Here is a 25406-nt window from a genome sequence, read left to right on the forward strand (position 1 = left end):
ACTATGTATTTCTACTTTTGCAAATATCTTGTGCATGTCCCTGAATTTTTTTCTCCTCTCAACTCTTAGTATCGATGGTCATCAACCTTGTTCCCATTGAATGCTTCGTCATTTTGAAACTCAAGGTCAACATGTTCCAGTACATTAGCACTTCACTATCACATGTAAGATTTCAGAACGATTTCGTCGTAATTTGCACAGAAAATGTATTAAATCGACAGTACAAATTAATCACATCGTGGCAGAGTCATTCAAAATGCTTGGTTTAATGAAACAAATACGCGCAAATAATTTCAAAAAATATGAAAATTGTCAAAAAATAATTAACACGATTGGAACTAATTTGGGATAATTGGATGGTGAAGTAAGGTCGTGTTAACTTGCAAGTGTACGCTTATCCGCTTTTCTTTTTAAGTTACATACTTGTCTTTATGAGTAATTTGTAATGTTGCAACATTCATTTATATGGCACCTTACACTTTGAGAAATTTGAAAAATATAAAGATCCATTTATCCAAAATTTGTTCCAATCGTGTAATATGTACCTTTCCCAGCCTTATCAGATATTATGTTGAATAGCAATTTTCTTCCACCTGATTTCTTTATTAATATCATCTGAGCTACGAAAATATTTCAGATTTCTTTGCTTCCCTTCTCTGCTCAAGATACATCGGCTCGTGGTGTAAATTCGTTACGACAAGACGCACAATACTCGACAGCAGGCTGAATTTCCAGATGTAGCGATTACTTTTAGAATATATGAACCATCATTTTTAGAATACCTTATGAAATGTCCTTCCAAAACATTCTGTTCATATTCCAGCTTTCTTTCATGTTGCCATCATACATTATAAGTATGGTCTTTTTTAGCGAGGCGAGACAAAGCATTGGAATTATCGCCGCTTTTTTATTAGAAGTTCAGGGTCACGTTGGATTCTGACAGATGCAAAGTACACACACCGTCCCTTCTCTTAAAATGGCTGACTTGGGGTGATGAGGAAAAACCACCAGAGTCGCAATATGTTTTTAATACTTTGTAAATTTATTTGTCAAATATATACGCGACTGCAACGATATTCTCAGTTCTCTTTGCAATTTGACATCATGCCAAATAAAAATATACATGTGTTTCCAGTAACATGCCTCTAAAAATAATGGTAGATCTGAAGTTTTTTATTTTTTTACATTTGTGTGACTAAGACCCATAAAATACGTTAAAATTTAGATAATTTACTCAAAGGTTTTGGAAAACTTGAACAAATCTCCAGGGTAGGTCGGGTAGCCGGAAACACTCTATAATTGACCATATACAGAATTAGAGAAGATTTGTAAACATTTAACAGGTCGTATCAAAATAGAGCTTTGGGAAATTGCTGTCCCGTTTGAAGATATTTAACATTGGAGACTCGCATATCATTCAAAGAAATATATTTCTTGTGTTTCGGGCCGTTGTCATTTTACATGTCCTATGTTTGCTCATAGACCAACGCCCCACTACGGCTTGTCCATCCAGTGCTAATAGTCACTGGCTGGGATGTTCATACTACAGATTTCGAATCAGTGTATCATTTCGAGAAGATAGGAACAACGTCGTTTAGTGTCCATTTCATCACGATAACATCAACATTGGCTCGAAGTGCCACTAAAGAAATTAACTAGGCGTTGTCAGTATCAGGTGGAAGTTGAAGCGGGTCGTTTATTCCACCAGAGTTCTACCAACGTTAGAAAGTAAGCACATTTGCCGAACCTGTATTAATGGAGGTAAGGTAGGTAAGAATTATTTGCCACCCTTGTGTCTTGTATAAAATTGCACTTTCCCTACGTTTGACAGGAGATCGTTTTGCCTTACATATGATTTTTTGGTCTGCATTGATCGTTCTGTGAATGAAAACTATTTGACGATTAACGAGTAAAATTTGAACAATAACCAGTCGCGGCGTTGTCGTGGGACTTATCCGTAAAATAATCATGATCAGAACTTTGAAAATGTTATATACAATGATCGTGTCAAAGGGACAGAGAAAAATGGTATTATTTAAGTCAACAATCTTACATTTCAGCTTGTCGGCAGACTAACCGAACTGTCTCCTGAAAATATTTGTACTAGGAAAACGATGTTCCTAAGGGTCTACGTTTTTTTTCTCCTGAACGCTACCTCAGCACTCTCCTCCTTTGGAATCTCCCTGTCATATCGACCACCGTGTCTGGAAGCAAAGGTCTGCATGCAGAAGAAAATCAACGCTGTCACGAGAGAGACACCTAACATAGTGTACATCAGCACCTCAGCTCCGAAGGTCGAAATCAAATATCCCATGAGCCAGGGTAAAAATGTGTCCCCAAACGATGCTGAACAAGAGAAAACTGCCATCGCCTTACCGGTGAGTTTTATGTACCTTTCAGTCCACGATATGCATGACGGATAGGCTGAAGCGATAGAGGCTCCGAGGAGGATAGTTGCTACCCATAGCACCTCAACGACGCTGTTGCCAAATACAGCTAAAGCCGTAGACGATATGCACATCCCGATGGTGTCTACCGTTAGAAGTGTTTTCGGAGTTACCTTTGAAGCGATGAAAATGGCGACAAAGCGAAAAGCCGCAAAACTTCCCCAGTACGCGGCGTTGATGTACGCAGCAGTCTCCGGAGTGAACCCCAGATTCGAATTAATGGCAAATGTGTACAGAAAATTTCCGTATATACTTTCGTGGCCCAGGTATACCATTATAAATGCGCAAAGTAACACCAAAAGAATAACAACAAAATATATGTCTTTCTTTTGTGCACGAGCAGAATCTTGTGACTTATTTACATTTCTGCGCGCTTTATTTGGAAGGCGCACCTGACGACTTTCAGTGACGAACAGACAGAAGAAAGGCAGTGAAATCAGCAAGTTAAAGAATGATATGATGGTGTAGGGTATCCATAGTTTTAGAGAGGGCGCTGCTCCGGATAAGTCGCCCACATCAGCGGGGAAAATAGAACCATTCGTTCCGTCGTTCATGATTTCGTTAAAGACTGTAGAATTATAATCTTGTGGAGAAACGGCGTGTGACTCTGGTAGAAACGTCGAAACAAAGACTGAAGGAAGTCTAGTTGATGGAATTGTCGAAGTCTCGTTTAGTGCCGAGGAAATGACATGCTCTTCAAGTTGAGGCATAAGAAATGGTCCTGCAATCAACGGTGCAATAGTAGACCCGAGAGCGAAGGTAAAATGGATTGCCTGCATGTAAGGTCCTGATTCCTTTCCCCAGAGATTCACACAATATACATTGCCACCTGTGAGAGAAAAAGATAAATCATTGCGATACAGTTGATTACTAAAGGTGCCAATTTTTCTATTCCTTGTAAGTATTCCAGAGGAATTTTCCCGGGGTCTTGGTAACTACACAGTTTTGACATTTCACGAATGGTTTTGAAACCAGATATAACAGTATTACTTTTGTGGCGAGCACCTATACTTAAGACATGGAGATGAACTGATGTTCTAATGTCTTGTAATCTGTGCGGAATTTAGTGACAGACGGTTCGGATGAGAGAGAGAGAGAGAGAGAGAGAGAGAGAGAGAGAGAGAGAGAGAGAGAGAGAGAGAGAGAGAGGTGTATATGTCTCTGTGTTTGCATACGTGTGTGTCTGATTGTGGCACACGTGGTACACTTACCAGTATCAAGGCATGCCTTTGTGCATCCCCAAAACACACAGTTTAGGATGAGAACACCAAACACCGGGCACCATGGAACGAGAGCACCAAGGACAGCAAGTCCAACCATGGTCAGTGCGAGCAGTAGATTATTGTCGAAGCGGTCAAATAGGAGCCCACCGGCGATGGACCCAAAGAAATAACCAATGTTACTGACGGACAAGACGAGAGCTATTTGTTCGAATGTAGACTGAACTTGAAATTGAAGATCAAGAAGTGTTGGCCCTGATATAGCTGAAGCCATTCCCTGAAGTGAATTTTAAAAGGAACAAACTTTGTGAGAGGAGGGAACACGTATTTTCAAATTTATCAGTACTAAAAATTAGGCATGCGTGAGTGCTATCAAATGTCATCTTGGGCCAAAGCATACCTGCCGTCGTCGGCTAATTATAATTGTTTGATGTTCTCTTCAGGCGTTGGAACTAAATGATAGCATTGTCTCTACTTAGATATGCATCATGTCAATCTGCGCATAGACTCTCGAGAAAGGGTCTATGATCTGCGTAAGTATGCTGTCCTTCTATTGTTCTCGATTTCAACATCTCACAGTGAGGCTACCCACAATTCCCCTTGATTTGTGCACTCATACATTGTTTGCTAAAGGCTCATTCAATTTTATCAATTTCCGTACAATTTGAAATTAATAATTTTATTTCAATATTATTTGTTAAAAAACGCCAAGATTTTACTGTTTAAAATTCAAGAGTAAATTGAATAAGACGACGATGTTTAAAGGTGCTAAACTTTTGAAATTGTACACTTGTCAAGGTAATGTTATCAGCAACTTATATGGTCTCATCATACCCCCTGTCACACATGTAAAAAATTCCTTTGTCATGAAAACTCAAAAATCAATATCCTTTCTTTTACCAACACTGATGCAACTTATTCTCTTATTTCCTTGAAAATATTGTTAATGGCTGTCAAAATATACGTTTACAAAATTACAAAACTGCTATCTTCTTTGAAATATTTGAAATATGGACCGTTTGCTTCAGTTCAATGAATGATCTCCGTGTGTACTGATCGTAGTGAATTGTGGGTAGCCTCACTTACTGTGCACCTGTTCATCGATGCACGTTGCGGTTTATTAATACAACATTTACTTTAATGAGTGTGTAGTGTGAGCTTTTCCACGGCGACCGACCACCCGGCAACCACGTGAGGATGCTCAAGAACACGTAGTCTGGTTCCCTGCCCACTTTCTACCAAGTAAGTCTTCATAAACTCACCAAACCTAGAAAGGAAATTCCGATGAGTGCTGTCTTAAAGCGTCGCCTTGCAATTCCGTCATCGTTGCTCTTCGCAACTGTTTCATCCGTAAGTACGCTAACTTCAACGACTTTCTCATCGTCACTCAGTTTGTCATGTTCCTGACTTGTGACGTGTACATGTATTTCCTCTTTGGGAACGAACTGGTATTTACGATAACTATCTTCCGATTTGCTCTGCATTTCATAATATTAGTACACGTCGCCGGGGATTTTATAATGTGAGCATAGTCTTCTCTAGGACCTGCAAATGCGAAAATAAGACGAATTGGCATGAGGGACTGGTCATAAATTACATGGGGAGGGCCGGTGTTTTTCAAAATGTTGCTGCGCAAAAAATAACAAGTGACCCTAAACCCCCCCTGTAATTTCTGTCCAGTCTCTAACTTACTTGCTGACTTACTATTCTTTTTCTGTGTCTTCTTGCCATCTTCAACGTAATAAAACTTTTTTTCCTCAAAAAATCCCCAAGGCTCTCAAAATGTTATCAAATTGTCCATTACTTACAAATTGCAATCCAACCAGTGATTGCGAGGTTAATAACTACGGAAATATATAAAGATTTAAACCGAGTAAAAAGCAGCGAACAATAGACTTGTCACAAATATAAATTCAGTTAATACCATTGCAATATGGAACTATATACACAGTGCTAAATCTGTTGTTCAATCATAGCTGAGATAAAGGCCAAACTGCCTGTCTTCAGTGTGACAGTCTTCGACTTTGCGTTCCATATAGTTTCGTATTTTTGCATTATACAAAATCATACACATGTTTTCGACTTTGACCTTACCATATTGAAAGATCTCTTATACAGAGCATTGTTCTCCAGCAAACATCTCAACCGATGCAATGTCGATAACTACCATACGTGGTAGGTCGAAGTTCGACATGATTTAGTGATGGCTGCTGGCCGGCTTGCCATATTATGCAGCGGCTAGGAAGATTACATCTGATTCAATGGTAGATTGTTTAATATCATTTACAGCAACTAAAGTAGTTTGCAACAAGGGATAATCTCTACGTGATTGGCTGTTTGGAATAATTCAATAAGAACAATGAGTTTAATTCAACCAATTGACTGAATGATTTCAGAGACGCTGCATATTCAGAAACAGTAGGTTCACAAGACGATTAAAACGAGAACGGCACATGACCAATGCTATTGCTACAGCTGTATACACTTGCAGTTTACAATAACAGACCTTACACAACCGAATGATGTCGATACAAACCTCCTTTGACTTCGTAGGTGATGAGTGGATTGGCGGAGTGACCAGTGTCGACATGTCACGCTTACGACAGTGCGGTCTGCAGTACTGGGACTTCCAGGACTTCGCAGTCTTCGGGAGGTGTGTTGCGTGTTCTGTCATTACGAGAACTGCGAGAAGAACTTCTTCCGGGGTCACGATACAATCTGACGCGTACGCGTCACGGTGGCTATGACTGTCGCCGTGCAGTATAGACCGTACTGGACGTCGGGACATCACACGGGGTGGTCAATCAGCCGATTTGGGGGAAAAAGTAACTTTACATGAAAATGTACTGTTCTGAAGTATTTGAACATCTTTAACTCTACAAGGGCTAACTAGCCCGGCCATCCCTCTATGCTATACCATTCGAAAATTACCGCAACACATTCGGAAAACTCTCTCATCCACGCTGGCCCCTTCCTTGTCCGCCACTTATTTTCCTAATAATCTGACAAACACCAGAGAACAAAACGCATCCTACTCGCTGCCTATCTGCCGGTTTGTTTTTCAGTTTGTCCACTGAATGAAACTGATGAAAGTGTAACATTTCTCCACCTCCTGGCCAAAATGATGATGAAAATTGCCCACGTGCGTTCTCTCCGCCTGCTCACACGAGAGAGAATTCTCCGTTGAGAAACACTTTGCGAACACATTGTTTCATGCAATGTTTTGTATGAAGGAGATTATAGATCGGAACATCGGGAGGGGATACTAGTATTTTCTCGGTTCCAAAAGACAAACCATAGCCATGTCATGGTAATAATGCAAGTGGGTAACATAACATTTAGATGACCAGATATTAAATGCTGGTACAGTAACTCAAACCGGCCACAGGCATTTAATCGAAAGGCAAAGCAAATGCCCTTACCTTCAGCTTAGTCTGTCACTACGTCTATTTTACCTTTAGTTGGGGCATCTCCAGTCACAATACATCAATACATCAACATCAAAACATTTCCTTTCACTTTTTAACTCTTGATTTATCAATGACAACACACAGTTTAAGGGTCAGGCGTCAGTAAGGCCTGTGCTTCAAAAACTTCAATATACAAACACAAAACAGACATGAAGAAAACACTCCTGTTTAATAAAATGTATGCAAGCTTTTGATGAACCTCTGGAAGTTCTTACAGTGATAGTTTTCTCATTTTCCTATGGGCTTTAGGCCTCCACTGATTAAATTTCAGCATTTTGTCTCATGTTGAGATTTTTCTTCATGTTTTCCTGTGGCTTACTTTTTCACGTTTTTCTTTTCAAATATATAGATTTATCCGTTGACGAGTAAAGAATGAAGAAGAAAAGTGTGCGTTGGAGTGCTTTTCATGGATTGCATGCGTTGTTCTTGCATCAAGCTTCGAAAATCTGGTTACTATGGCCATTTATCCCAAATCCGGCAGTCTCTTTTGTCCGTAGACTTTGGTAACGCCTTCCATGCAGGTTTGTCTGTCTGTCTGTCTGTCTCTGTTTATAAAACCACACACTCTCTATTCCACTAATTTGCCGGGTATATGAGTGGATTTTTAAGACTTTTGTCGCGTGTTATGACGAAACAGCAAACTGGGAGAAGTTCTGCAGTAACTCTACGAAACGACGGTCTGTCTGTGTATTTATATTTATTATGTATTTGCATGCTTGTTTGTATGTTTGTCAATATTTTGTTTGTTTGTTTATTTATTTATTTGTTTGTTTGTTTCCTGAGTACCCTGTGCTTTAACATGCATGAGTCACAGCCCTTGATAATCTCTATATACAACTACTGTACGGCTACCGAGTAAGTGTTTGATTTTATCACCAAACAGGCAAGACATGGCATCGAAATCATTGCTGTTTTTATCGGAAGTTCAGATCTTATTGGGCTCTCACTGATGGAAAGCGTCATACTCTAACACCTTCCTTTCTGTATAAAATGACTGGCTGAAAGTGATTAGCTTAAATACTCGAGAGTCGCGATATGTCTTACAATGTTTTGTAAATTTATCTGTGGAATATGTTCACGGTATGACGAAGGTATCACAGACGAACAGACGAACAAATTAACGCATTGGCTGCTCTGCAACCACAGGATAGCTTAGACCCTCTTCGACAAAGTAAGGGGGCATTTGTAAAATTACATTGAGCAGGTCGTTTCAGAAGAGAAACATGGTGTAATTCCTTGTCTATTTGAAGATATCAAACAGCGTCGCATACTTTTCAAAGAAATTTTCTTATCTGCATTATGTCCAAGGGCATCGCTGTTGCCAAATGCCATGCACCATTTTCACCACGAATATTAATAGTTTGGCTTGAATATTTGGCAGAGGGTGATGGAGACATAATTCGGGAAGGGATTTAAGTTTCTACCTTTGTGTCTTGTCAAAGATCACTAAATCTCATGTTATACGTTTGACAAGAAGTTTTGTCTTACAGTTGACTTAGTTTTGTAAATCTGCAAGTTGATTTTTTCTGTAAATCCACTGCAAACTATCTGACGATTACAGAGTTGAATTCCATCGACAGCAATTCGTTTTGTTGCCATAGGGCCTATTCAGAACTCAAATTAATTATGAACATGACTTTGAACGTACTGTATGTAATGACCGTACTAAAAAGGTCAGGTTCGAACGAAAACACATTTACCGATGTTTTCATGAGTTAATTTTTTTCTCGGACCATTACCTCAGCACTTTCCTCCTCTGGAATCTCGCTGTCATAACGACCACCGTGTCTGGAAGCAAAGACCTGCATACAAAAGAAAATCAGCCCTGTTCCTAGAGAGAGGGCTAACATGGTGTACACCATAATCTCAGTGCCGAAGGCCGAAAACAAATGTCCCATGAGCCAAGGTAACAATGTGTCTCCACACGCGGCTGCACAAGAGAAAACTGCCATCGCCTTACCGGTGAGTTTTATGTACCTTTCAGTCCACGATATGCATGACGGGTAGACGGAAGCGATAGAGGCCCCAAGAAGGATAGTTGCTATCCATAGCACCGCGGCAACGCGATTACCAAAGACCGCTAAAGCCGAAGACGATATGCACATCCCGATGGTGTCTACGGTTAGAAGTGTTTTAGGAGTTACCTTTGAGGCGATGAAAATGGCGACAAAGCGAAAAGCCGCAAAACTTCCCCAGTACGCGGCGTTGAGATACGAAGCAGTCTCTGGAGTGAACCCCAGATTCGAAGAAATGGCAAATGTGTACAGAAAATTTCCATATATACTTTCATGTCCTTGATATATCATTATAAACGCGAAAAGTACCGTCAAAAGCATAACAGTAAAACTCTGTCTTTCTTTTCTGCACCAGCAGAATCTTGTTGCTTTTTTATATTTCTAGGTTCTTTCTGTGGTATGCACACTTGGCGACTTTCAGTGACGAAAAGGCAAAAGAAAGGCAGTGACATCAGCAAGTTAAAGAGTGACATGATGGTGTATGGTATCCACGTTTTTAGAGAGGGCGCTGCTCCGGATAAGTCGCCCACATCAGCGGGGAAAAGGGAACCATTCGTTTCGTCGATTACGATTTCGTTAAGGAGTGTAGAGTTATAATCTTGAGGAGAAGCCGTATGTGCGTCACCCGAAAGAAACGCCGAAACAAAGCCGGTAGGAAGTCTCGTTGGTAACATGGTCGAAGTCTCGTTTAGTGCCGAAGAAATTACATACTCTTCAACTTGAGGCATAAGAAACGGTCCGGCAATCAACGGTGCAATGGCAGCCCCAACAGCGAAGGAGAAGTGGATTGCCTGCATGTAAGGTCCCGATTCCTTTCCCCAGAGATTCACACAATATACATTGCCACCTGTAAGAAAACAGAATAATGACTGATATTAATGCAGTTCACCACTTAATTCTGCCAAAGCTCCCATTTTAATCGAACAAGATAAACTTTTCCTGGGAATATTTGATCTTCCATGACTGCATCTGTTCAGCAGCATAATCACTTTGTATAGTGTAACACCTGCCGCAGCAATAAATGCAAACTGAAGTTTGAATGCCTGCGCATATCCTTTTGCCATAATTATATGTGAAAATATAAAACCATAGATATATATATATAGACAGACAGACAGACAGACAGACAGATACTATTGCATACACACACCAAAGATAGACAGATAGATAGTTTGATAGATAGTTAGATAGATAGATAAATAGATAGAGAGATAGAGTTTGATAGATAGATACTATTACACACACATACACGCATACACACCAAACTTTAAGAGAGTCTTCTAAAAAGGGCTTTCGAGAGCTCGATGTAGGATCTCTAATACACAACGATGTAAGTGAGAACACATCTATCACATTACCGAGTAGGTACCTCTTCAGCCTCTTACTCGAGTTCCATGCATTCATGCGATTATCAGGCAGGCACAACCCATTTTACCCGTCGCTATAGTCATGCATGTCACACTTACCAATGTCGAGGCACCCTCTGGTACATCCCCAGAACACACAGTTCAGGATGAGAACGCCAAATACAGGGCACCATGGAACAAGAGCACCAAGGACAGCAAGTCCAACGATGGTCAGTGCGAGCAGTAGATTATTGTCGAAGCGGTCAAATAGGAATCCACCGGCGATGGATCCAAAGAAATAGCCAATGTTACCAATAGATAACACCAGGGCTATTTGTTCGAATGTAGACTGGACTTGAAATTGAAGATCAAGAAGTGTTGGCCCTGGTATAGCTGCAGTCATTCCCTGTAGTGAATTTTTAAAAGCGAACTGTGAGAGGAACTCGTATTTTCCCGTGTACGGAGCGAGGCCCTTTCCTGAAAGAACAGTTAGAATTCCATGGCAAGGTTCAGGCCTCATCGTTTAGCGATGAAAAATCGCTTGCTTTCTCACCGGCATGCATTAAGCCTGCCGCTCATGAGAGCAATTAGCTGTCAGGAGCAAAATTTCATTTGAGGCTGTTTGCTCAGTCATTTGACTCTCGTGTGCGGGCGATTTTTCGTGAGGTTTTCCCATTGTGCCGCCGAGAAAAACATTCAGCATGTTTGATATTTTTTTGCCTCGCGAGGAAACTCTCTGTACTCTCTTTGTACAGTTGTGTTGTGTGATTTCCACTCGCGCTGTAGTAAAAAGGTTCTCCGGTGCCCATGGTGAGAAATTTTCCACGTGAAGCAAATCATATCAAACATATTGCTGAACGGCACAAAAGAATAAAAACGACGAAAAATAGCCCGTATACGAGAGTAAAATGGCTGAGCAAACAGCCTCGAATGACATTTTGGTCAGCTAATTTTTCTCTCCTGCCGTGCAATTTAATCGTGGGCCAAAGCGTGCCGGCCTTTCTCGTTGCCGTTAGAAATTTTGACCTTGTCGGCTTAGAAACTTTAAATTGTATTGTCGTTACTTTGAAGTTCTCACTGATCATGTCGATCTGTCAATTTCCGGAACAGAATTTCCATGTCGACAGTAACATTGCATATTGTACACAATCCGTTGTGTTTGCGACGCGAATGTATTGCAGAAAAAGATCAACATATTTCACAGAACAAAGTTATTGAGAACACTGGCAATCATTTTCTCCGCACAAGCCTTTACAAACTCACCAAGCCCAGAAAAGACATTCCGACTAGTAATGTCTTAAAGCGTCGCCTTGCAATTCCGTCATCGTTGCTCTTCGCAACTGTTTCGTCCGTAGGTACGCTAACTTCAACGATTTTCTCGTCGTCACTTAATTTGTCATGTTCCTGACTTGTGACGTGTATTTCCTCTTTGGGAACAAACTGGTATGTATGGTTGCTAGCATTCGGTTCGCGCTGCATTTCATCAATTTGAAACAGCGCGGAGGATTTCAAGCGTGACGTAGTCTCTTTGGGACCTGCAAATTAACGAAAAGAGTCGGCGTAAGGTATTCATTTTGTTGAGTCATTATTGTTTTTCTTCTTCGCATATTTTTTCCTTCATTCCAACTGCGGCGGTATTTAAAAAGAGAACATCGCCATAACTGAACATCTCTTTTCCATCAAAATTATCCGGATGCCCCCTCCCCGTGATATTAATTGTATACCAACAATCACAGTCCCTCGTGAGCTATTCATCTCTGGGACTATTCGCCCCATAGACGTGTGTACATAAGCAAGAAACAACCCTGGGGCGAATAGTCCCAGAGCTGAATAGCTCACGAGGGACTGTGCAACAATCAAACCCATGCGAAGAAGGTAAACGACTCCGGTAAAATCTATAGACGCCAGGTAAAACAAGGCGAACAGTGGATAGTAGATTTTGGGGCCATGGCTAGCGATTGTCACAAATATCAATGTAATATGTAACTACCAGAGTAGGTTGCCGTGTTGGAAAATTATTTCTGTGCGAATTGTGTTTCGACTCCGCCGCCTATAGCCTATATATTATCCGTATTGTGGCATGCATGATCTAGCAGTGCGACTTTGACCTTGCCATGTTATATGACCTCTACGTGCAAAGAATCGCCACCCGAGCTCGAGCAAACACTAAACCAACAGCACAGTCACCTGTGGTTCTATTCCGCTCTGGGCCTATGCGCCCCATAGACGTGTGTACATATGCCTGAGAAGAAGAGGCATATGTACACACGTCTATGGGGCGCATAGGCCCAAAGCGGAATAGACCACGGGTGACTGTGCCAACAGCTACCATAGATAGGTCGAAGTTCAGAACGGTTCCGTGCTGGCCGCTGGCCGGCGTAGCGAGGAAATTATAACTACATGAAAGGTTTATGGCATACACATAATATGTTGTATTCATAAATGAAGCTTACAATATCAAACCTCTTGCACAACCAGATGACGTCGATTTATAACCTTCTCTGACCTTGTAAGTGTATAGATTAGGGTGCCAGTGCCACGCTGACGGCGATGTGATCTGTAAGGCCTACGGGAAGTGTGCAGTATCGGCTCTTCTGAAGTTCTGTCATTCTGACCGACGGAACAGTTAACCAGTACTGGTCGTAAGCGGAGGAACTTCTTCCGGTATCAAACCGACTCTGGTACGAAGTGCGGTAATGGCTCCATGTAACCTGTAACAAGATGGCGTCTTAATTAATAGTAATGATCATCCTTAATATTCATCAGCTCATTCATGTTCATTAATATTAATGATTGTACAGTACATAATGATGTACTATCGCTATTGCATTCTTATTATGCGTAATATACCCGTGAATTACTGTTACTCACTGTATTTACTGTTTATAGCTGTTAATACTGTTAATTACTGTTATTATGAGTGATAATATGTATATACCCGTGAATTACCGTCACTCACTGTATTTACTGTTCATAGCTGTTAATACTCTTAATTACGGTTATTATGAGTGATAATATGTATACACCCGTGAATTACTGTTACTCACTGTATTTACTGTTTATAGCTGTTAATACTGTTAATTACTGTTATTATGAGTGATAATATGTATATACCCGTGAATTACCGTCACTCACTGTATTTACTGTTCATAGCTGTTAATACTGTTAATTACTGTTATTATGAGTGATAATATGTAGACACCCGTGAATTATTGTTACCTACTGTATCTACTGTCATACTGTTAAACTGTTTATTACTGTTATTATGAGTGATAATACGTATATACCCGTGAATTACTGTTACCTAATGTATCTACTGTTCATTGCTGTAATACTGTTAATTACTGTTACTATGAGTGATAATATGTATTATCAGTGTTGTCCTTAGAAGCCGGGTGCCGGGTAAATAACCCGCCTGTTTTGCGTTTTTCCCGGCTACTTTTAACTTAATTCGATTATTTTTATAGAGTGACCTATTAATTTCGGGATCGCACTGCTAGGTGTTAGACGGCACACGTACGATTAGAAGTTTCGCGACTCCTTTCCCCACTTGGAACTGCACAAACATAAAACAGTTTCTAAATACCCATTTGTGGCTTTTTGAGCCCGATCTTTTACTTGTTAAATAGTGTGATGGGATGATGGACGCGCCTGTGGTGTTGGCTTTGATCAAAGAGCGTGATTGGTTTGATTAGTATTAAGGTCATCTTAGATCATGGCGTCAAAAAGAAATGTGGCGTCGGCCACTCCACTTGCACCTTGCCGATGAAATATTTTTTTCCCGAAGAAAGCCCGTTCATAAGGTATACTCGATTCCAACGATACATTTAGTTTATGTATGAAAAACTTCAATTTCGCTGAATTTGTGAGAGAAAAGCACCGAAAAGATGTAATTTTGATCGACGATTTGAAGTTCACGAGACTGGCAAGCTAGTTTTCCGCCGCTGCACTGGCTGCAAACGTCACTACGAGTATGATAATCTTCTCAACAAATCAAGTTATTCTCAGAGCAATATCGATGCATTTCCTAGATTAAAAAAAAAAGAGCTAGAATTGAAATTTATTTTAGAACCAACTGTTTATTTGAATGGGTATTTTATTTCCATTGATTATTTTATGTACTAGAATCCACGGTCACAGGCATGTGTGTTGCCGATCGTTAATTACACATGCAGTCACAGGCAGTTGTGTTTCCGACTGTTTTACGCGTTCTCTCTGACAGCCTCGTCTACCTACTGATACACTATACGTGTCTGCGTGTATACGCACTGTTAAAATTAAGGGTATGTCAGGATATTTCATTTTATTGGGTGTCATCTTTAGATAATAAGGTTCATGTATAGAGTATGTTACTAAACGACCACGTCAAAAGATCGATGTCGGAGAAAATCTAAATTCTTTAAAAAGTTTTTCATCCGACAAAAACAATATTCTAGTTTGATTTGGTTGATTATTCTTAGAAAATGATGATGTAATTACATATTTTTGCTCCCTACATTGCCGTAATTGTAACTGGAAAACTTCTTTTCTTCTAGTTGTCTGAAATACACATTGTTATACCGGTGCGTGTGTTTACATTACAGTGAATTATCTTACCGATTTTTTAAACAAAAGTAAATGTGTTTTTCATTAGAATACTGTCATTATTTTTGATTTTCCATCCTGATTGTGTTTTAAGTATGATTGGAATTATCACAGTATAGAAATAATGGGAACATCATGAACAGTAGTTACAGTGAGTAACAGTAATTCACGGGTATATACATATTATCACTGATAATAACAGTAATTAACAACTATTAACAGTAAATACAGTAGGTAACAGTAATTCACGGGTATATACATATTATCACTCATAATAACAGTAATTAACAGTATTAACAGCTATGAACAGTAGATACAGTAGGGTAACAGTAATTCACGGGTATATACATATTATCACTCATAATAACAGTAATTAACAGTATTAACAGCTATGAACAGTAGATACAGTAGGTAACAGTAATTCAGGGTATATACATATTATCACTCATAATAACAGTAATTAACAGTATTAACAGCTATGAACAGTAAATACAGTGAGTAACAGTAATTCACGGGTATATACATATTATCACTCATAATAACAGTAATTAACAGTATTAACAGCTATGAACAGTAGATACAGTAGGTAACAGTCATTCACGGGTATATACATATTATCACTCATAATAACAGTAATTAACAGTATTAACAGCTATGAACAGTAGAATAGTGAGTAACAGTAATTTCACGGGTATATACATATTATCACTCAGATAACAGTAATTAACAGTATTAACAGCTATGAACAGTAGATACAGTAGTAACAGTAATTCACGGGTATATACATATTATCACTCATAATAACAGTAATTAACAGTATTAACAGCTATGAACAGTAGATACAGTGAGTAACAGTAATTCACAGGTATATACATATTATCACTCATAATAACAGTAATTACAGTAATAACAGCTATGAACAGTAGAATACAGTAGGTAACAGTAATTCACGGGTATATACATATTATCACTCATAATAACAGTAATTAACAGTATTAACAGCTATGAACAGTAGATACAGTGGGTAACAGTAATTCACGGGTATATACATATTATCACTCATAATAACAGTAATTAACAGTATTAACAGCTATGAACAGTAGATACAGTAGGTAAGAGTAATTCACGGGTATATACATATTATCACTCTCAATAACAGTAATTAACAGTATTAACAGCTATGAACAGTAGATACAGTGAGTAACAGTAATTTCACGGGTATATACATATTATCACTCATAATAACAGTAATTAACAGTATTAACAGCTATGAACAGTAAATACAGTGAGTAACAGTAATTCAGGGTATATACATATTATCACTCATAATAACAGTAATAACAGTATTAACAGCTATGAACAGTAGATACAGTAGGGTAACAGTAATTCACAGGTGTATACATATTATCACTCATAATAACAGTAATTAACAGTATTAACAGCTATGAACAGTAGATACAGTGGTAACAGTAATTCACGGGTATATACATATTATCACTCATAATACAGTAATTAACAGTATTAACAGCTATGAACAGTAGATACAGTGGTAACAGTAATTCACGGGTATATACATATTATCACTCATAATAACAGTAATTAACAGTATTAACAGCTATGAACAGTAGATACAGTGAGTAACAGTAATTCACGGTGTATATATATTATCACTCATAATAACAGTAATTAACAGTATTAACAGCTATGAACAGTAGATACAGTGGTAACAGTAATTCACGGGTATATACATATTATCACTCATAATAACAGTAATTAACAGTATTAACAGCTATGAACAGTAGATACAGTGAGTAACAGTAATTCACGGGTATATACATATTATCACTCATAATAACAGTAATTAACAGTATTAACAGCTATGAACAGTAGATACAGTGAGTAACAGTAATTCACGGGTATATACATATTATCACTCATAATAACAGTAATTAACAGTATTAACAGCTATGAACAGTAAGTACAGTAGTAACAGTAATTCACGGGTATATACATATTATCACTCATAATAACAGTAATTAACAGTATTAACAGCTATGAACAGTAGATACAGTGAGTAACAGTAATTCACGGGTATATACATATTATCACTCATAATAACAGTAATTAAATATAACAGCTATGAACAGTAAATACAGTAGGTAACAGTAATTCACGGGTATATACTATTATCACTCATAATAACAGTAATTAACAGTATTAACAGCTATGAACAGTAGATACAGTAGGTAACAGTATTCACGGGTATATACATATTATCACTGATAATAACAGTAATTAACAGTATTAACAGCTATGAACAGTAGAATACAGTGAGTAACAGTAATTCACGGGTATATACATATTATCACTCATAATAACAGTAATTAACAGTATTAACAGCTATGAACAGTAGATACAGTAGGTAACAGTAATTCACGGGTATATACATATTATCACTCATAATAACAGTAATTAACAGTATTAACAGCTATGAACAGTAGATACAGTAGGTAACAGTAATTCACGGGTATATACATATTATCACTCATAATAACAGTAATTACAGTATTAACAGCTATGAACAGTAGATACAGTGAGTAACAGTAATTCACGGGTATATACATATTATCACTCTTAATAACAGTAATTAACAGTATTAACAGCTATGAACAGTAGATACGTGAGTAACAGTAATTCACGGGTATATACATATTATCACTCATAATAACAGTAATTAACAGTATTAACAGCTATGAACAGTAAATACAGTGAGTAACAGTAATTCACGGTATATACATATTATCACTCATAATAACAGTAATTAACAGTATTAACAGCTATGAACAGTAGATACAGTAGGTAACAGTAATTCACGGTATATACATATTATCACTGATAATAACAGTAATTAACAGTATTACAGCTATGAACAGTAGATACAGTAGGTAACAGTAATTCACGGGTATATACATATTATCACTCATAATAACAGTAATTAACAGTATTAACAGCTATGAACAGTAGATACAGTGAGTAACAGTAATTCACGGGTATATACATATTATCACTCATAATAACAGTAATTAACAGTATTAACAGCTATGAACAGTAGATACAGTAGGTAACAGTAATTCACGGGTATATACATATTATCACTCATAATAACAGTAATTAACAGTATTAACAGCTATGAACAGTAGATACAGTGAGTAACAGTAATTCACGGTATATACATATTATCACTCATAATAACAGTAATTACAGTATTAACAGCTATGAACAGTAGATACAGTAGTAACAGTAATTCACGGGTATATACATATTATCACTCATAATAACAGTAATTAACATATTAACAGCTATGAACAGTAGATACAGTGAGTAACAGTAATTCACGGGTATATACATATTATCACTCATAATAACAGTAATTAACAGTATTAACAGCTATGACAGTAATACAGTGAGTAACAGTAATTCACGGGTATATACATATTATCACTCATAATAACAGTAATTAACAGTATTAACAGCTATGAACAGTAGATACAGTAGGTAACAGTAATTCACGGGTATATACATATTATCACTCATAATAACAAGATAAACAGTATTAACAGCTATGAACAGTAGATACAGTGAGTAACAGTAATTCACGGGTATATACATATTATCACTCATAATAACAGTAATTAACAGTATTAACAGCTATGAACAGTAGATACAGTGAGTAACAGTAATTCACGGGTATTACATATTATCACTCATAATAACAGTAATTAACAGTATAACAGCTATGAACAGTAGATACAGTGAGTAACAGTAATTCAGGGTATATACATATTATCACTCATAATAACAGTAATTACAGTATTAACAGCTATGAACAGTAGATACAGTGAGTAACAGTAATTCACGGGTATATACATATTATCACTCATAATAACAGTAATTAACAGTATTAACAGCTATGAACAGTAGATACAGTGAGTAACAGTAATTCACGGGTATATACATATTATCACTCATAATAACAGTAATTAACAACTATGAACAGTAAATACAGTAGGTAACAGTAATTCACGGGTATATACATATTATCACTCATAATAACAGTAATTAACAGTATTAACAGCTATGAACAGTAGATACAGTAGGTTACAGTAATTCACGGGTATATACATATTATCACTCATAATAACAGTAATTAACAGTATTAACAGCTATGAACAGTAGATACAGTAGGTAACAGTAATTCAGGGTATATACATATTATCACTCATAATAACAGTAATTACAGTATTAACATATTAACAGTAAATACAGTGGTAACAGTAATTCACGGTATATACATATTATCACTCATAATAACAGTAATTAACAGTATTAACAGCTATGAACAGTAGATACAGTGAGTAACAGTAATTCACGGGTATATACATATTATCACTCATAATAACAGTAATTAAAAGTATTAACAGCTATGAACAGTACATACAGTGAGTAACAGTAATTCACGGTATATACATATTATCACTCATAATAACAGTAATTAACAGTATTAACAGCTATGAACAGTAGATACAGTAGGTAACAGTAATTCACGGGTATATACTATTATCACTCATAATAACAGTAATTAACAGTATTAACAGCTATGAACAGTAGATACAGTGAGTACAGTAATTCACGGTATATACATATTATCACTCATAATAACAGTAATTAACAGTATTAACAGCTATGAACAGTAGAATACAGTAGGTAACAGTAATTCACGGGTATATACATATTATCACTCATAATAACAGTAATTAACAGTATTAACAGCTATGAACAGTAAATACAGTGATAACAGTAATTCAGGGTATATACATATTATCACTCATAATAACAGTAATTAACAGTATTAACAGCGATGAAGTAATACAGTAGGTAACAGTAATTCACGGGTATATACATATTATCACTCATAATAACAGTAATTAACAGTATTAACAGCTATGAACAGTAGATACATAGGTAACAGTAATTCACGGGTATATACATATTATCACTCATAATAACAGTAATTAACAGTATTAACAGCTATGAACAGTAGATACAGTAGGTAACAGTAATTCACGGGTATATACATATTATCACTCATAATAACAGTAATTACAGTATTAACAGCTATGAACAGTAGATACAGTGAGTAACAGTAATTCAGGGTATATACATATTATCACTCATAATAACAGTAATTAACAGTATTAACAGCTATGAACAGTAGATACAGTAGTAACACTCATCCAGGGTATATACATATTATCACTCATAATAACAGTAATTAACAGTATTAACAGCTATGAACAGTAGATACAGTGAGTAACAGTAATTCACGGGTATATACATATTATCACTCATAATAACAGTAATTAACAGTATTAACAGCTATGAACAGTAGATACAGTGAGTAACAGTAATTCACGGGTATATACATATTATCACTCATAATAACAGTAATTAACAGTATTAACAGCTATGAACAGTAAATACAGTGAGTAACAGTAATTCACGGGTATATACATATTATCACTCATAATAACAGTAATTAACAGTAATAACAGCTATGAACAGTAGAATACAGTGGTAACAGTAATTCACGGGTATATACATATTATCACTCATAATAACAGTATATAACAGTATTAACAGCTATGAACAGTAGATACAGTGAGTAACAGTAATTCACGGTATATACATATTATCACTCATAATAACAGTAATTAACAGTATTAACAGCTATGAACAGTAGATACAGTAGGTAACAGTAATTCACGGGTATATACATATTATCACTCATAATAACAGTAATTAACAGTATTAACAGCTATGAACAGTAGATACAGTGAGTAACAGTAATTTACGGGTATATACCTATTATCACTCATAATAACAGTAATAACAGTATTAACAGCTATGAACAGTAAATACAGTGAGTAACAGTAATTCACGGGTATATACATATTATCACTCATAATAACAGTAATTAACAGTATTAACAGCTATGAACAGTAGATACAGTGAGTAACAGTAATTCACGGGTATATACATATTATCACTGCATAATAACAGTAATTAACAGTATTAACAGCTATGAACAGTAGATACAGTAGAGTAACAGTAATTCACGGGTATATACATATTATCACTGATAATAACAGTAATTAACAGTATTAACAGCTATGAACAGTAGATACAGTGGTAACAGTAATTCACGGGTATATACATATTATCACTCATAATAACAGTAATTAACAGTATAACAGCTATGAACAGTAGATACAGTAGGTAACAGTAATTCACGGGTATATACATATTATCACTCATAATAACAGTATTAACAGTATTAACAGCTATGAACAGTAGATACAGTGAGTAACAGTAATTCACGGGTATATACATATTATCACTCAAATAACAGTAATTAACAGTATTAACAGCTATGAACAGTAGATACAGTAGGTAACAGTAATTCACGGGTATATACATATTATCACTCATAATAACAGTAATTAACAGTATTAACAGCTATGAACAGTAATACAGTGAGTAACAGTAATTCACGGGTATATACATATTATCACTCATAATAACAGTAATTAACAGTATTAACAGCTATGAACAGTAGATACAGTGAGTAACAGTAATTCACGGGTATATACATATTATCACTCATAATAACAGTATAAACAGTATTAACAGCTATGAACAGTAGATACAGTGAGTAACAGTAATTCACGGGTATATACATATTATCACTCATAATAACAGTAATTAACAGTATTAACAGCTATGAACAGTAGATACAGTGAGTAACAGTAATTCACGGGTATATACATATTATCACTCATAATAACAGTAATTAACAGTATTAACAGCTATGAACAGTAGATACATGGTAACAGTAATTCACGGGTATATACATATTATCACTCATAATAACAGTAATTAACAGTATTAACAGCTATGAACAGTAGATACAGTGGTAACAGTAATTCACGGGTATATACATATTATCACTCATAATAACAGTAATTAACAGTATTAACAGCTATGAACAGTAGATACAGTAGGTAACAGTAATTCACGGGTATATACATATTATCACTCTCAATAACAGTAATTAACAGTATTAACAGCTATGAACAGTAGATACAGTGAGTAACAGTAATTCACGGGTATATACATATTATCACTCATAATAACAGTAATTAACAGTATTAACAGCTATGAACAGTAGATACAGTGAGTAACAGTAATTCAGGGTATATACATATTATCACTCATAATAACAGTAATTAACAGTATTAACAGCTATGAACAGTAGATACAGTGAGGTAACAGTAATTCACGGGTATATACATATTATCACTCATAATAACAGTATTAACAGTATTAACAGCTATGAACAGTAGATACAGTAGGTAACAGTAATTCACGGGTATATACATATTATCACTCATAATAACAGTAATTAACAGTATTAACAGCTATGAACAGTAGATACGAGGTAACAGTAATTCACGGGTATATACATATTATCACTCATAATACAGTAATTAACAGTATTAACAGCTATGAACAGTAGATACAGTAGGTAACAGTAATTCACGGTATATACATATTATCACTCATAATAACAGTAATTAACAGTATTAACAGCTATGAACAGTAGATACAGTGAGTAACAGTAATTCACGGGTATATACATATTATCACTCATAATAACAGTAATTAACAGTATTAACAGCTATGAACAGTAGATACAGTGGTAACAGTAATTCACGGGTATATACATATTATCACTCATAATAACAGTAATTAACAGTATTAACAGCTATGAACAGTAGATACAGTGAGTAACAGTAATTCACGGGTATATACATATTATCACTCATAATAACAGTAATTAACAGTATTAACAGCTATGAACAGTAAATACAGTAGGTAACAGTAATTCACGGGTATATACATATTATCACTCATAATAACAGTAATTAACAGTATTAACAGCTATGAACAGTAGATACAGTGAGTAACAGTAATTCACGGGTATATACATATTATCACTCATAATAACAATAATTACATATTAACAGCTATGAACAGTAGATACAGTGAGTAACAGTAATTCACGGGTATATACATATTATCACTCATAATAACAGTAATTAACAGTATTAACAGCTATGAACAGTAGATACAGTGAGTAACAGTAATTCACGGTATATACATATTATCACTCATAATAACAGTAATTAACAGTATTAACAGCTATGAACAGTAGATACAGTGAGTAACAGTAATTCACGGGTATATACATATTATCACTCATAATAACAGTAATTAACAGTATTAACAGCTATGAACAGTAAATACAGTGAGTAACAGTAATTCACGGGTATATACATATTATCACTCATAATAACAGTAATTAACAGTATTAACAGCTATGAACAGTAGATACAGTGGTAACAGTAATTCACGGGTATATACATATTATCACTCATAATAACAGTAATAACAGTATTAACAGCTATTAACAGTAGATACAGTGAGTAACAGTAATTCACGGGTATATACATATTATCACTCATAATAACAGTAATTAACAGTATTAACAGCTATGAACAGTAGATACAGTAGGTAACAGTAATTCACGGGTATATACATATTATCACTCATAATAACAGTAATTAACAGTATTAACAGCTATGAACAGTAAATACAGTGAGTAACAGTATTCACGGGTATATACAATTATCACTCATAATAACAGTAATTAACAGTATTAACAGCTATGAACAGTAGATACAGTGGTAACAGTAATTCACGGGTATATACATATTATCACTCATAATAACAGTAATTAACAGTATTAACAGCTATGAACAGTAGATACAGTGAGTAACAGTAATTCACGGGTATATACATATTATCACTCATAATAACAGTAATTAACAGCTATGAACAGTAGATACAGTAGGTAACAGTAATTCACGGGTATATACATATTATCACTCATAATAACAGTAATTAACAGTATTAACAGCTATGAACAGTAGATACAGTAGGTAACAGTAATTCACGGGTATATACATATTATCACTCATAATAACAGTAATTAACAGTATTAACAGCTATGAACAGTAAATACAGTGAGTAACAGTAATTCACGGGTATATACATATTATCACTCATAATAACAGTAATTAACAGTATTAACAGCTATGAACAGTAAATACAGTGAGTAACAGTAATTCACGGGTAATACATATTATCACTCATAATACAGTAATTAACAGTATTAACAGCTATTAACAGTAGATACAGTGGTAACAGTAATTCACGGGTATATACATATTATCACTCATTAATAACAGTAATTAAAGTATTAACAGCTATGAACAGTAGATACAGTGAGTAACAGTAATTCACGGGTATATACATATTATCACTCATAATAACAGTAATTAACAGTATTAACAGCTATGAACAGTAGATACACTAGGTAACAGTAATTCACGGGTATATACATATTATCACTCATAATAACAGTAATTAACAGTATTAACAGCTATGAACAGTAGATACAGTGAGTAACAGTAATTCACGGTATATACATATTATCACTCATAATAACAGTAATTAACAGTATAACAGCTATGAACAGTAGATACAGTAGGTAACAGTAATTCACGGGTATATACATATTATCACTCATAATAACAGTAATTAACAGTATTAACAGCTATGAACAGTAGATACAGTAGGTAACAGTAATTCACGGTATATACATATTATCACTCATAATAACAGTATTAACAGTATTAACAGCTATGAACAGTAGATACAGTGAGTAACAGTAATTCACGGTATATACATATTATCACTCATAATAACAGTAATTAACAGTATTAACAGCTATGAACAGTAGATACAGTGAGTAACAGTAATTCACGGGTATATACATATTATCACTCATATAACAGTAATTAACAGTATTAACAGCTATGAACAGTAGATACAGTGAGTAACAGTAATTCACGGTATATACATATTATCACTCATAATAACAGTAATTAACAGTATTAACAGCTATGAACAGTAGATACAGTGAGTAACAGTAATTCACGGGTATACATATTATCACTCATAATAACAGTAATTAACAGTATTAACAGCTATGAACAGTAGATACAGTGGTAACAGTAATTCACGGTATATACATATTATCACTCATAATAACAGTAATTAACAGTATTAACAGCTATGA

General features: G+C 35.8%; 2 protein-coding genes across 4 annotated transcripts in view; both read right to left on the bottom strand.

The window, feature by feature from the left end:
- Positions 1–1021: 1021 nt before the first annotated feature.
- On the bottom strand, positions 1022–6559 carry LOC139145018 (sodium-dependent glucose transporter 1B-like). 3 transcript variants are annotated; one of them, XM_070715911.1, is made up of 4 exons: positions 6204–6559; positions 4930–5212; positions 3659–3944; positions 1022–3276 (listed from the first exon to the last, which is right to left on the bottom strand). In XM_070715911.1, the coding sequence occupies exons 2-4, from the start codon at positions 5149–5151 to the stop codon at positions 2129–2131; spliced, it is 1656 nt and encodes a 551-aa protein (XP_070572012.1). In that variant the 5' UTR covers positions 5152–5212; positions 6204–6559; the 3' UTR covers positions 1022–2128. The 3 variants fall into 3 exon arrangements, with proteins under 3 accessions (XP_070572012.1, XP_070572014.1, XP_070572013.1); XM_070715913.1 differs by having other exon boundaries at positions 4804–5212; XM_070715912.1 differs by lacking the exon at positions 6204–6559 and having other exon boundaries at positions 4930–6192.
- A 728-nt stretch (positions 6560–7287) lies between these two features.
- The window catches only part of LOC139145019 (sodium-dependent glucose transporter 1B-like), a 67442-nt gene continuing 49323 nt past the window's right edge, over positions 7288–25406 (bottom strand). The window contains exons 4-6 of the mRNA XM_070715915.1: positions 11762–12033; positions 10619–10904; positions 7288–9999 (exon numbers count right to left, since the gene is read on the bottom strand). Coding sequence (XP_070572016.1) covers positions 9464–9999; positions 10619–10904; positions 11762–12033 — 1094 coding nt within the window. The 3' untranslated portion in view covers positions 7288–9463. The remainder of the gene's footprint in view (positions 10000–10618; positions 10905–11761; positions 12034–25406) is intronic.

Source organism: Ptychodera flava, chromosome 12, assembly GCF_041260155.1.
Source record: "Ptychodera flava strain L36383 chromosome 12, AS_Pfla_20210202, whole genome shotgun sequence".
NCBI classification, from domain to species: Eukaryota; Metazoa; Hemichordata; class Enteropneusta; family Ptychoderidae; genus Ptychodera; species Ptychodera flava.